The sequence below is a fragment of the Cyclopterus lumpus genome, chromosome 9 (genome assembly GCF_009769545.1).
Source record: "Cyclopterus lumpus isolate fCycLum1 chromosome 9, fCycLum1.pri, whole genome shotgun sequence".
Lineage (NCBI taxonomy): Eukaryota > Metazoa > Chordata > Actinopteri > Perciformes > Cyclopteridae > Cyclopterus > Cyclopterus lumpus.
In genome coordinates, this window is record NC_046974.1 from 18523812 (window position 1) to 18538010 (window position 14199).

Sequence of the window (14199 nt, forward strand, 5' to 3'; positions counted from 1 at the left end):
GGAAACCCAACAGTGTGGTGTTCTGACACATTCTCAATCCCACAGCCTCCAGTTCATGTTTCAAACTGGGTTTGCGCTCAATCACCAGACTGTCAACAATACACTTCAGTCATGCGCAGATGATCCATTCCACAGTGGGGTTCCAGACTCAGCAGGTGTTTGTAATGAAGTATAATTTAATGTTGAGTTATGGATGCACCGACTGTGGACTGCGGTCATGTGAGCCGCCGCTTGAAATGTAATGCACCTCTATTCATGGTGTTACGGTACGGAGGCTTGTACGGCCCAAAAGCACGGAGATAGACCCTTATTTAAGCAATGTTTTCAGAGGTCCTCCCGAATAACAATCCAGTGTCTTTTTTATATAGACTTGTTTAAGGATCTGCTTAAAAGAAAATTATGAATATCATAATTTCTTTTTTGCTGACTTTGCCTTTGATTTTCTCAAATCTCATGAACATAACCATCGACATAGCAGAGGTCCTCCTGAATAACAACCCAGTGTCTTTTTTATGTACACGTTTAAGGATCTGCTTAAAAAAATTAAAAATATTGGGGAATTATGAACATCATTTTTTTGTATCCTTGTGAACAAACCAGTGGAAATAGAATATAACCTTTTAAAGATATGCTTTAATAACAGTTCAAATATTGGGAAATTAAGAATATCATCTTTTCAAAGCTTAAATAAGCGTCTATCTCCGTGCTTTTGGGCCGTACAAGCCTCCGTACCGTAACACCATGAAAAGAGGTGCATTACATTTCAAGCGGCGGCTCACATGACCGAGTGACTGTGGATACGTATCTTAAATGAACAAGCTGAATGTCTCACTGTGTGACTGGGATCATTCTCAAATGTGTAAGGAAACGTCAGGCTTAATTTAAACCGTGCTTTCCTAACTGTAAACAAAATGCAACAATTAAATACATCGATATAAATTGATATTTATTATTAAAATAATAAACACCAGGAAAAAAATCGTCAAAAACAAATCTTTTAAATTAACAGAACAGGAATTAAAATTCCAGTTTATAATGTAAATATAAAAACACTGACAGTCAGTGCTTGAGTGGGAAAGAACACACATGATTCAAAGTAAATTATTTATATAATACTGGTATACATGATTTAACATTACACTGACAAAAACTATCTTACACATGACCAAATCTTACATGGGAATCTCTTTTTTTTGACAACACACTCCATACTGTAGTGCAGCCAGTCTCAAAGACACTTGAAGAAAAGATGAAAACTTTCACAGGAAGAGTGGGAACATTTCAAGGGTCATTTTTATTAGTTTTTGTACTAAAAGAGCAGATAGTCAACAGTCAGCATCAGCAGTCCACCGGTACACTTAAAGTCTAGCCTACTCTTGACATCATTTTAAATCAGATGAGTGACCTCATCACGTGACAGACAAGCTTTTGAGGTAACTTTCATAGCTCTCGCACACTGAAGTGTAGCATGTTGTTTAAATCCATTTGCAGTGTTTACACTTCTTGCTGGAATAGATGAGGAGCTGGAGCAAGATCCTCCTGACGGATTTGTCTGATCAGAACATAGTTTGCTCTCATTAGTATTCTGCAGGTTATTTAAATACGACCAATGTTACATATTATAATCACTTTTTCACAAATTAATGGCCACAATATTAGAATCATGGCAATAATGACCAGTATGTTCTATAGCTTGTGTTGCTTATTAACAAGTATTCATACTCATTCATGACAAGAGTTGTGTTTTTTTTGCATAATAAAGAACGTCTTAAAGATTTGATATTTACTTTTTAACCCTTCTTTGGAAGTTGAAGTCCTCTTTCTGGTAGATCACTAACTTCCTTAACGTTATGATCTAATTGAACCCTGTGTTAAGTAATATTTAGACTGATAAGGTAACATTTCACCTGGTTTCCCTTTCCGCAACATTTCCATCCAAGGGAACATAAAACAAAGAAATCAGTCCATGACATCATGTTGACAGGTGTTTAAACCCCAAATTATTTTTCCGCATGGCTCAAAAGGTCCACAGAGATCGGAGGGCATCGTATTAAACCCTGTTGTTGTTGTTGTTGTTGTTGTTGTTGTTGTTGGTAGAGTGGTTGGGTTTCTGCGCTATTTTGTTAGAAGTAGAGAATAAGTCCAGGTACATAGCCCCCGTTTCTATGGCTTGTTTCCAATATATGTGGTTATTGGTTACAGTCAAAGGGGGGTGGCAATATATGAGGCACTCAGCGTTATTCAAAAGGAGTTGTGAAAAATCTTCAGTTTTACTAGTATTAAGTATGAAGACCAACATCATTGATTCACTTTACTTCTCAATTTTTAGAGTGACAAGGTCAAGCACAGATGTGTGACAAACAAAATGCTGCTGTGATTTACTGGGCAAGTACAATTGAGGGCCCTTTTTTAAAGTAAAAAAGTTCCAGCAAGGACATCTTTTCTACATCAAACAACAGCAGGAACAGATTGTTTTCTTGTCAAGAATCTCTGCTGTGTCAGCAGAAATGAGGCAGATTTTCAAATGAGAACATAAAAACCAGCGGCCCAGCGTCTCCCTCTGCAGCGTCTTTTAGTGGGGAGAAATGGAGTGAGGTCAAAATGATTTCACTCAAAATGGGACATAATGTAATCAACACAGTCTCACTGCTGTGAGCCACTTCTCCTTCGTGGAGGTTGAATACAAGACATTGATTTGTCTTCCATTATAAAAGATGCATTATGTTCAGCAGAACATTTTAAGACTTATCCAATATCAGCTAAAAGTTGCTTGGATAATGGGGTCCAAGCGCGTAAGTATATTAACAACGCATCGCTTGGTTTCACTCGAGTGAGTCGACCATATGTATAATGGTTTGCATTGCATCTGTATTGCTTTTCAGTTTTCTTAAAATGGGAGTGTTGTATCCGAGCGTGATTCTGTTAAGCCTGAGAATGAGAGTTCTAGCCACTGTATATCCGTATTTCATCAAGTTAAATATACAACATATTGAATTTTGGAAATGGCAAAGGGAGATGCTAAAAATTGGATTGTGCTGCAGAAACATTATCCCCTTGATGTCAAAGAGTGGGCTGACGCAGAGCAGAGCTCGTCCAGTTTTAAAAAGAGACAAAAGGAGAGTCCTTGTAGGTCCTTCATTGATTCCCTTTTGTTTAGGTGATCCCCCTTTGACTTGACAGGCTCCAGCCCCGGTATGTCGAGCCTCTTGCTCGGCTCAGGCTGCTTTACACAAGCCACCTGTGAAGATTGTCCTGATGCAACCGAGTTAGGAGAGCTCAAAGCCTGTGTTCATACTGATAGCGTAGCGCAGCTTATCACGCAAGATGCTCTTCTTGCTGTAATTGGGCAACTTGAGCAGGTTAAAGCATGTTGATGAAGTAGGAAGTCGACCACCAGGCTCCTTCTTGCGGATTGTGAAAAAGCCCCGAAGAACACTGCCAAGGGTGTCTCCGGTGTCCTAGACACAGGAAATGCTCTGTTAGTACAAACGTAACACACGGATGAGTCACAACCTTTAAGCTGCATCAATTTATTCCTTTCTTATTCTTACCTGATCATCTGAAACTTCCACACAACGGATGGAGAAAGGTGGTTTGAGGTAGGCAAAACCTAAAAGAGGCGGCCTCGAGCAGCTGGTAACAAACTGAAACACACACACACACACACACACACACACACAGGAATAAATGAGACAATGGTAAAGCACTTGGGGGCAGAAATTAAAAGCTTTTGGCTGTGAAATTTACAAACACTTTACTTTAAGGAACATAGCCCTCTCCTCAGCAGTGAAGTCACTGGACATGATGTCCCACAGCCAGATGATGACACGATGGCTGCTGTGAAAACCTCCATAGTAGACCGTATGCTTCCTGAGAAAGAGCAGCGAAGACAAACAGGATGAGCGTCTGTGTGCACAGGAAGCATAGCTGAAGGAAAAATCCCAAGCACCGCTAACAAAGTGTTTGGATTGAGGAGACAGAAGTGAGGAGACTACCATCACAATGAGTATAACTGTTGTTGTGGCACAGCAAGTAAAGAAGAAGAATTTAGTCTGCTCAATAACGATGTCTGACATGTCACCTACTTGAGGTCATCGAGATCCATCTCTGCATTGTCTCCTGAGACAAGACGCTGAACCTCAGGCGTGGAAAACATGTGCAGCCACTCTGGATTAATAATGCTGCGGAAGCCCCGGATAAAAGCCGCAGTTTGCTCCTTAATCTGCGTGTGCATCCGGAAGTGAGCCATGAGGTGGATGTAGCTGATCCTGCGAGAGTTTTTTTTAGTCAGCGTATAAGTCAGCGAGTAAAGAGTACACAACAATCAGAATCATTTTACATTTAAAAAGAGTCAGTATCCTGTTATTTTTTGGAATGATATGAATTGACATACTTGTTTTCGTTGGTGACTTGCATGGTTTTCCCCCCAGGTATCAACTCATGACAGACAAGCTGGAAGGGAACATACAAAGTAGCTTATGAATTTAATGCATTTGACTATATGGTAACATGTCGTCCATCATGTCTGTTCCTACCTGGCCCATAACATCTTCATCATAGGATAACGACAGTCCTAGATCCCCTACATCTCCATCGTAGCGCTGAAAAGACAAATCAAATGAAAGATGTGAGATAGAGATCAAAATGGGATCAATTACTGGCAGACAATTTGTTCAAGTGTAATTCTAGCCGACCTTGATGGAAGTGAGGTTCTTGTAAAACTCAGAGTCCAGAGACGGCAGCTCGTCGATAGAGCTGTAGAAAGTGGTGTGGTGGTGACCCAAGACTTGACTGAGGAAGAAAGAGGCAAAAGGGACGTCCACAACGATGCCCTGAGCATACAGAAGGTATGGTTACACATATGCCGAAGATTACCCAAAACGGTTAGTGTTCAGAGTAAAAACAACAAATTAAAATCAACCAATATACCTCATATATGGCTTTCCCGAGCATTTTCCCTACAAACTCAAATAGCTGCAAATGGTTCTCATGGATGTAAGATGTCGGTGAAGGATACAGCCTTTCATTTCCACTCGTAGTCTATGGAACATAAACATCACACAAAACAGTCAACTCAATATCAGCAGCAGAAGTGTAATGCTTAAAAAAAGCTTTATTATGTCTGGCTTACCTTGAAAAGGTTGAGAGCAGGGTTGAACACTTTCTTAATGATCTCCTCTAGGAACTCTTTGAACACTCCATCCTGATCGATACCAGCCTCGTCTACTCCAAGATCGTTGACAAACTTGACACGAATGACGCCTTTGATGGAGTTCGCCGGTAATCTGCGGAGCTGGTCATATCCATCCTGAGGACAGAGAAATGCTAAATGTTATTACGGAAGAACTGGCATGGACATTTTTGCTCTCCTCAACAAAAAAGAAAATCGAGCTGATCTGATGACTCCATACCTCTAACATCCGTGAGCGACGAATGGTAATATGGGTGACATGTGGTGACGCAGAGCTTGTTTCTACCAATCCTAAATTTTCTTTCTCCTTCGTAACGATATTTCTGAACAGCAGCACCCTCTAAAATGAGAGGAAATGTTATTTAAAAAATTGACACTGAAAAATGACTCTTTGCCTCAAAAGAAAATGTCTTTTTTACTCACGTTTTTATGAGGGATGACATGTGGGATGTACTGCAGTACAAGCTGGGCTCTTTTCTTGCCTTTCTCAAGCTCTTGGAACAACAGGCTGGGCTTCAGGTCCCTGAACGCAACACCACATAGATGTAAAGGTGAGCTTTTAAATGGGACCACGAAGGCGAAACAGAAGGCCATCGTGTTGAGGTTATTAACATCTATTCAGTGTTTGTATTTACTTGCGTAGCCAGTGGTCATCAGGAGAGAATCGTCGCCTACAGTCCCGCTCATAAAGCACCATCAACCAGCCATGAACACTGTGGAACAACTCCAGTTTCTCTCCCTTCGCATTTTCTATGAGATACAAAACAGCTTTTTCAGTAAAAACCCATTCATCATAACTGTCCAGATTCAGTGAGGTCACACACTCACCTAATATGCCCTCCCATATCATCTTGAACACAAATGTGTTTAGAAATAAAGAGATGGTGATGAGTTCTTCAATCTTGAAAGATGTTTGTTCTTCATATACTTCAATGTCATCCAGAATTCTGTAACACATTGACAGTGCGTATTGAAATGTTGCTCCTACATGGGGCATTTCATGCACACCACAATAAATCAATAAAAAATAAATCAATAAAATTACGTGATGAGGTGCCGTGAGCAGTCACAGAAGAGCATGAGCATAGCCAGGAGCTGCTTGGACTCTTCAGTGTCGTTATTTAGACACTCCATGAAGAGTTTGAGGCCTCCCTGAGGACCGAGCTCACAGATGAAGGCCCAAAGTTTGGGCAAAAGGTCATCAAGATATGTCAGACCTGCAGGGCATGCAGAGTGACAGACTTCATCATGAACTTTCCAGAATGCTTCCAAAATACTTTTGGATACGTTGGTTTTATTTCATACGTGTGTATGAAATAAAAAGGGATTGTCACTGACCGGTGAGTATCTGAAGTCGTATCTGCGTTAGTGTGGACAAAGCCGTCTGGTAGAGCACACAGATGCTGCACACCTTCTGAACTTCAGCTGAGTCGACCCGCTTCCCTCCGACTGGTTTCAGGATGTTCCGTACAGAAGTCGACTTCTGAAACGCACGCTTGAAGAGGTCTGACACAAAACAAAGAACCGTCAAGGAACCTCTTGAAACCTTTTAAAATAGTCTTACAATGGCAGAATAGGGTTGAGTTTATAACTCACTTTTAACTGGTAGATTGTTTTGTGAGGTGCTAGGCTGCGGGGGTGGTGGAGTGGGCTCCTGACTCTCCAGCTTTTTAGAAAGGACGTCACTGAATAGTGTCCGAATCACAGAAACACCCCACAGGTACTGCAGCTGTTTAGTGACCAGCGGCATTGATTCGTTGAGGCTACAGAGAACGGGAGACAGAGGAGGCAAATTCATATTTAATACCTGAAAGTACACACATAATTATGCTTTAAAAAGGTGCCTAACACATTGCTTAATATACAGTCTACATAGACCACACATGTAAAACTACAGCTCCTCCTGTTGACTTTTGCATTTAAAAAGGACTTCAAACCTTTCTTCTGATTGTATATTGCGGGTCTCCTGGGAACCCCTTTTCTACATTAAGTATTTCACTGACCCGTAGTCTACAGTTTGGGAGAACCAGCCCAGAACAGGGTGCCAGTGGGTAAGGTTGGACTTCTTTTGGGATACATATCTCTGGCAGTAGGACAGCATGTCAGTCAAGTCCTTCACAAAATGATTGGCCTCCTCTTCAAGGACTTTCTCATTAAGGTAGCCCAAGTGAATCAGGTTGCCTATCAAACATGAAAAAGAGGCAGTTGGCAAAAAATTACCAGTCCACTGGACACACAATGATTCTCTCTGTGCACAACTAGATTGCATCAATGCACATATTTGTCCAAAATAGTATACCAAGTAAGCAGAGTGTGTGGCTTCCCTCGAGACACACGCAGATGTCCAAACACTGTTCTTCCCGGCTGAGAAACAGAATGAACTTACGCAGCAGATCATTTGTCTGAATGGACGACATACACTGTTGAGAAAGAGAGTAGGTTATGATATCTGCTCTAACAGTACACATTATTATTACGCAACAAAAACATGTGATATGTGACAGGGCTTTAACCTCTGGAGTAAGCACGCTGAGGTGGGATACGACGGCTGGAACTGACATGATGTGAAGGAGGAATGATCTTAGTAGGTTATCAGAGAAGTGAGCAGCAATGACGGGCCTGGAAAATAAAACCACAGAAAACTCAACGCTGACTGGATGAAACAGAACTGGATACAACACGTCTCCTCCACTTCATGTATTAAAACTGGAAAATAAACCTATTTTAAATAGCAATTACAACCACCAACGTACTAGCTCCCAGCTCACCTTAATGACAAAGAGAAGATGGCTGTTAGAGTGCCTTTGGAGAGAGATGGTTTAGAACGAGCCAAGCCATTAGTCAGCAAGATCTAAATAAGAAAAGGGAAGTAGACATACAATGTGCATTATTATTAAGAATAAGATAAGAACAAAGAAAGTGTCACAATACTCTCTCTCTCTCTCTCGATGGAACTGAAAAAGTATGAGCTTCACTACTGAACCTGCAGAACGGAATAGAATCCTTTTTGATTGAGATGACCCATGATGTTTTCACAAATCCTCATCAAAGCGGGTCTGAGAGCTTCTCCTAAAATAATGAGGGGGAAGTATTGTGAGTTTTTTTGCAGAAAGTATATCCTGCAATAATAAAAGATGCGTTAATAATAACAACATCAGCTTGACTTAAGACTCACCCTTCCCTCTGACTATCCGCCAGGTTAAAGTGTCTGTGAAGGTCACCAGCATGGAGAGGTAAAGCGTTACCAATTTATTGTCCTGAAGTATGTCAGGCTGCGTAAGACAAAACAGACAGGGAAATGTACAATTAAAGTCATAAAACTAATATTAAAACATGTCAAATCAAGACTAACCTTTAAATGTTTCATTAGTTGACAGCAGGTCCACAGCACATCTTTTATCTGTTTCAGCCAGGGAATGGTGAGGTCTTTGGAGAGAGCCAAGGAAACATACCAGACCTGAGGGCCAAATGTGAGAACAGTCACGGAGACGAAAATCTATTTCAAAGACTTCAAAGTTTGGTATGTGGCTGGTAAAAGTATATGCACACTCACTTTAGGTTCATTTTCAACCTCCATGCTGGCAAGGATTGCACGACAGAGCTTCTCGAACCTCTGTGCAAAGTGAAACCCGAAAACAAGAGTTAACTTCTGTTGAGTTTAAAACGGTCTCTTAAAAGTCTCCACAAAAGGTAAGCATTACCAGGTAACAGAAACAACATTAGGAACGTGAACTAACGTGTAATTATTGTGTGCCATCGATTGTTGCAACTCACCATCTTATCCTCTTGGCGATATACGAAAAGTAATTTCCTAGCAATTTTGAAAATTGAAAGTGCATTTCTTTTGGATGTCCCGATTTCAGAAGCTTGAAAATAGTCATCGACCTCTTTCCTGGTGAGACACAGACATTATTATTGAGCGAACAATTTCATGACCAGGATGAAACCAAATATTGACTATTTTACCATTGATGATCATGGCAATCAGACTGAGCTCAAAGATAGGTGAATAGTAAATCTGCAATAAATAAGATTAGAGACTACCGTATTTGCTTCTGGAGTCTGCAGCGACAGAGAAATCTCCTGACCAGGGCTTGGATGTGGGTTGCTGATTTCTCCATGTCCTTCTGTCCTTTCCTATCCTCCCTGGCCTGCCTAGCTTTGTCCAGGAACTCGGACTTGGAGCTTTGGGTTACACTAAACATTGTGCACCCTGGAAAAGAAGCATTCAACAAACTTTCTATATACTGATCATCCGCATGACTGTAGTGACAGAGCACATATCTGCGCTTTGTAAATATTATGACTGATAATGTAGCATCCCAACAACTGCACATCTTCGCATTTTGAGTGAACTTACGTGTGATTTTCCTCAGATGCAGATTGTGTCTAGCCTTTAGGCTCAACTGGCGCTATACCTCTTCAGTCATTTGGTTGTCCTTGAGATCCGAGCAGGAGGGTAGCGAAACGAAAGATTAAGAATAACTTGCCATCGCTGGAGCAGCGGGCGACACAGGAAAGATGGAGCTGGGTTAGTTAGTTAGCACACAGGGCTAGTTCACCGCTGGTCGACCTGATACTCTCTCACGGAGAATCTTTTCACACCCATTCAGCGGGATGTATCATCATAGTGGTGTTAGGGTCGAGTCTGCATCAATGACAACCGGAAAAACACGGGCGACATACTGTTTCGAAATGTAAACAATGAGAAGAGATCCCGTACATAGACTGCGGCCATTAATCTCCTGTGTCGCACTAAATGCGTCCGGGTAGTGTTTTTTATTTATAAATCGTTGCATGAGAGGGTTTGTGAAGAGAAGGTCTCCAATGAACCAAACTATCTCTGTTGGTGTTGTCGCGACACCAACTTTGTAACGTTGCTCCTGGATAAAGGTTTCGTCCCGGCAGTAGAGTGAGCGGCGGGGGACTGTTATCACTGTTACTCCTTCAACAGCGGAAACGTGGAGGCTAATGTGATTAAAGCTATGTTCTTCAATATGTCAAATTAAGGTAGTGTGACAGAAAGTGGGTTCGCGCGAGGCGTTGCATTGCGTCTCATTTGACCTTACCTTGAACACTCTGTAACGTTCAACTAAATAATGTTAACTGTCCCTTTAAACAGTGCAGAGGAACGTTGACGTCATTTTTTTATAACTGCGCAGCGTTGGACCGGAATGAAGTGGGTGTTAGCTGACTGACGTTAGCAAGCTACAACTATAAAGTCTGCTGCGGGTTCTATGGTAAATATACTTGTGTTTTATATAAAATCCAACCACTAACCAGTTAATGGCGTTATCTATAGATGTTCAAACAACCAGTATGGTAATATGTATCTTTTTTTGCCAGATGTATGATCATATTGATAACTTTAGTTGATGCTATCTATTTAGCTTAGCTAGATCATTAGCACTGTTGGCTAAAATCAAATTACTACTGAGCTGGATTTAGGGATGCGGTTCAGTCCACAGTGTTTAAGCCACACAGAGGGGGGAGCCGTGAACAGTCGTGCAACCGTTATAACGCATGTTATTTGCGTTTAGATAAAGGATACCAGCCTCTTAGTAAACGTCTGTAACGTTAATGCTGTCTTGGAATTCTCTCCTTACTTTTACGTAGCTTTATCGTGGCAGCCTGAACATAAACACAAACAAAAAAGGAAAATGTCTCTTAAAATTGCACTTAAAGTATGAAAGATACCATGACATATATACAGTTATTTAGTTTGCTATTGACATATTGCGAATACACATGTGTATAATTGTGTAATTGTTAATATAATATAGCTGTTGATATAATATATAGCTTTTTTGTGCGTGAGTCCAGCGTTGGTAATAAAGCGAGTCATTTTGCAGAGAATCTATCTACATGAATATAGAGCCGTGTTAATAATCTGCTTCCACTCAGCTAATGCAGTGACACACCAGCCCTGATTCAGATGTCACTAAATGTTACCTTTTTTCTTTCCTAGGAAGAGATGTCAGGAGAGAGTGTGGTGAGCTCCGTAATGCCGGCAGCTACAACCCGGACTACGTCCTTCAAGGGCTCCAGCCCCAGCTCTAAATATGTGAAGTTAAATGTGGGTGGGGCACTTTACTACACAACAATGCAGACACTAACCAAACAGGACACGATGCTCAAAGCCATGTTCAGTGGCAGGATGGAGGTCCTCACAGACAGTGAAGGTGAGCTGTTGTGAAAGTGTTTAAATTATATGCAGGACTTGTCAGCCCTGCGCAGGCCATGATCTTTTACTAACTAATGTTTCACCATTTTATAACCTAAGGTTGGATTTTGATTGATCGCTGTGGAAAACATTTTGGGACAATCCTAAACTACCTTAGAGACGGAGCAGTGCCACTCCCAGACAGCCGACGGGAAACTGAGGAACTGCTCGCTGAGGCCAAGTATTATCTTGTCCAAGGCCTAGCTGATGAATGCACAGCTGCCTTACAGGTACCGTCTCCACATAGCGCTGTCAGCTAGGCAGGGCAATATATTAAGACTTCAGAATTGTTGTAAAATCAACTCCACAGAACATTTACTAAGTCCTATTTCTTGGGAAACATTTCAAAAATTCCGACCATTCCACTTAACTTTTCATTTAGTGTTGATTAAATAAGTTTAACATTAAATTCAGTGGACTGCACTGTTTATTAAAACAGTACATAATCTAAACAAACATTGAGTTGCATATACTTCATCCTTTTGGCCTCAGTTCTCTTATTATATACTGAATGTTCCACTTTTATAGGTGAAATAATGGAAAAAATTAATACATTATTTTCTCGTACAGAACAAAGAAACTTATGAACCACTTTGTAAAGTGCCTCTGATGACATCATCTAAGGAAGAGCAGAAACTTATTGCAACCTCAAATAAGGTGGGTTATAGATTGGTTTACACAAGATATAGATTTTTACACAACGTGCTGAATTTCTCAGGCTCAATATCAAGAGAAAGTATAATTTAGAAATTAGTCATTTTTCTTTTTTACAAATATCTGTGTCTTTACAGCCTACTGTCAAACTGCTGTATAACCGAAGCAACAACAAATATTCATATACCAGGTGAGTGCTCTTCATCTGATATCAGGATGTCTAATTAATAAGATACATAATGTGGTGAAATCATGGAAATTGTTTAAATAAACTACCGTCCTGTAACACTTTTTTTCCTGCCAGCAATTCTGATGACAACATGCTGAAAAATATTGAGCTGTTTGACAAGCTGTCATTGCGGTTCAACGGTCGAGTACTCTTCATCAAAGATGTGATTGGGGATGAGATCTGTTGTTGGTCCTTTTATGGCCAGGGGCGTAAGATTGCTGAAGTGTGCTGCACCTCCATTGTTTATGCCACAGAAAAGAAGCAGACAAAGGTAAATATATATTTGCTATATGATCACTCTGAAGACTTCTTTGGTAAATGTACAGCTACAGTATGTTGTTTTAAATATATATATAGTCTGTTGTGTAACACTCTACTACTCTGCTAGGTGGAGTTCCCTGAGGCACGAATCTATGAGGAAACTCTAAACATCCTCCTGTATGAGTCCCATGATGGGAGGGGTCCAGACAATGCCCTGCTGGAGGCAACAGGGGGCGCTGCAGGACGTTCGCATCATCTGGATGAGGACGAGGAGCGAGATCGAATTGAGCGAGTTCGTAGGATTCATATCAAACGACCCGATGACCGCACACACCACCACCAGTGACCTTTCTCCTTCGACCCGCCAGCCTTGCACCACGCTTGTGCCTTACATCACCCAGCGCCTTTCTACTCCCACTCTTATTTTACCAGCTTTTTCTCCAGGAGACTACAATGAGATGCGTGTCATTACAACAGTGTGTAGTGGTGATGTGATTTTGTGTTTGTTTGTGTCCTCTTCGTTGTGGTGGCTAACAGGCTGTAGTGTTTTATTCTCCGTTTGTTGGCCATGATAACTTCTATCACTGTTTTCTGCTAGTGTGCAGGAACCCATAGACCTGAGTGTTTGCATTCAAAACTGCAGGTGAACACAGTTGTACCTGATTGTGTGAAAACAAAGAATAGAAAAAGTATTGTTGGTATACATCAGTCTTTTGATGTCCTTCCTACATTACAACCAGGAGAACAATAATGATATCATGTTAGCAGCTAAAGATTAATGTACATAATTTCTGCTTCTTACCATGGTTCTGACGGGTCCACTGTAAAGTCACCAGTGGATTAACCAGATGTTGTACCCAATGGGGCCACATGGGGGCACTATTTTACTCTTAGAATATGCTACCATGGCTATTTTTGTAGCCTGTGGATAATAGCAATTACTTTTTTTGAATTGTACTAATATTTGATAGTTAAGATATCACATGTGTAAGACATTTCACTGTCGTGCTTCTGCCATATTTAGTTTTAACATTTATGCATTTTCCCTTCACTCCCATAAATGATCCCTATTTCAGTGGAGGGAACTTGAGCTGTGACCTGAGGTGTTAAATGTACTGATGTGATTGAATGATGGATGCTGAGATTGAAGTGAATGACTGTAACCAGAGATCTCTCTGGCAGGAAGGGAATCCTGTCTACAAGCTCTTAACAGGGAGAGAAATTAGACCTGTCCTTCATCCCCGCATTCATTGGAGAATGTACTGTTTGCACACAATAGGTTTTAGTAGAAATATGTCTAACAATCACAGTACTTGTAGGTCTGTTGTACAGAAGTGAATATATATGTATGTTTTATATTTATACATACTTTATCACAAATAAATTTCTACAAATATTAGTTTGTTCTGTTTTAAATGTGCATACTCCTATTGTCAGTGGAAATACAAAAGTATAACACATGGCTTCATTTTGAGAATAAAAATTACACATTCTTTGAAGCATTTTATGAGTAAATGGATTTGTACATTGAAGTACTTTTGTTTGATTTACAGTCCAGGCACAGAATTTATCATTGACTAATATGTACAGATGAGAAACGTGTTGTACAACAAAGCAAGCTCATCCAACGTGCTTCTGGTC

The 14199-nt window shown here is 40.7% G+C and overlaps 2 protein-coding genes across 6 annotated transcripts; one reads left to right on the forward strand and one right to left on the reverse strand.

Moving 5' to 3' along the window:
* Positions 1-1275: 1275 nt before the first annotated feature.
* ube3b (ubiquitin protein ligase E3B) lies at positions 1276-11243 on the reverse strand. 5 transcript variants are annotated; one of them, XM_034540750.1, is made up of 29 exons: positions 11144-11243; positions 10798-10822; positions 9552-9630; positions 9236-9404; positions 8966-9083; positions 8745-8804; positions 8544-8648; positions 8367-8463; positions 8175-8260; positions 7960-8042; positions 7705-7810; positions 7491-7611; positions 7195-7372; positions 6788-6954; positions 6530-6697; positions 6237-6408; positions 6020-6138; positions 5827-5941; positions 5615-5714; positions 5412-5531; positions 5132-5308; positions 4930-5040; positions 4695-4832; positions 4536-4601; positions 4394-4452; positions 4086-4268; positions 3759-3870; positions 3552-3644; positions 1276-3458 (listed from the first exon to the last, which is right to left on the reverse strand). In XM_034540750.1, the coding sequence occupies exons 4-29, from the start codon at positions 9394-9396 to the stop codon at positions 3267-3269; spliced, it is 3207 nt and encodes a 1068-aa protein (XP_034396641.1). In that variant the 5' UTR covers positions 9397-9404; positions 9552-9630; positions 10798-10822; positions 11144-11243; the 3' UTR covers positions 1276-3266. The 5 variants fall into 5 exon arrangements, with proteins under 5 accessions (XP_034396641.1, XP_034396640.1, XP_034396637.1 ...); XM_034540749.1 differs by lacking the exon at positions 10798-10822 and having other exon boundaries at positions 11144-11228; XM_034540746.1 differs by lacking the exon at positions 10798-10822 and having other exon boundaries at positions 9552-9686; positions 11144-11224.
* On the forward strand, positions 10354-13957 carry kctd10 (potassium channel tetramerization domain containing 10). The gene is made up of 7 exons (XM_034540752.1): positions 10354-10431; positions 11160-11373; positions 11475-11644; positions 11985-12071; positions 12206-12258; positions 12373-12568; positions 12686-13957. Exons 1-7 carry the CDS (start codon positions 10429-10431, stop codon positions 12902-12904), a joined length of 942 nt encoding a protein of 313 aa, XP_034396643.1. The 5' UTR covers positions 10354-10428; the 3' UTR covers positions 12905-13957.
* Positions 13958-14199: the final 242 nt, after the last annotated feature.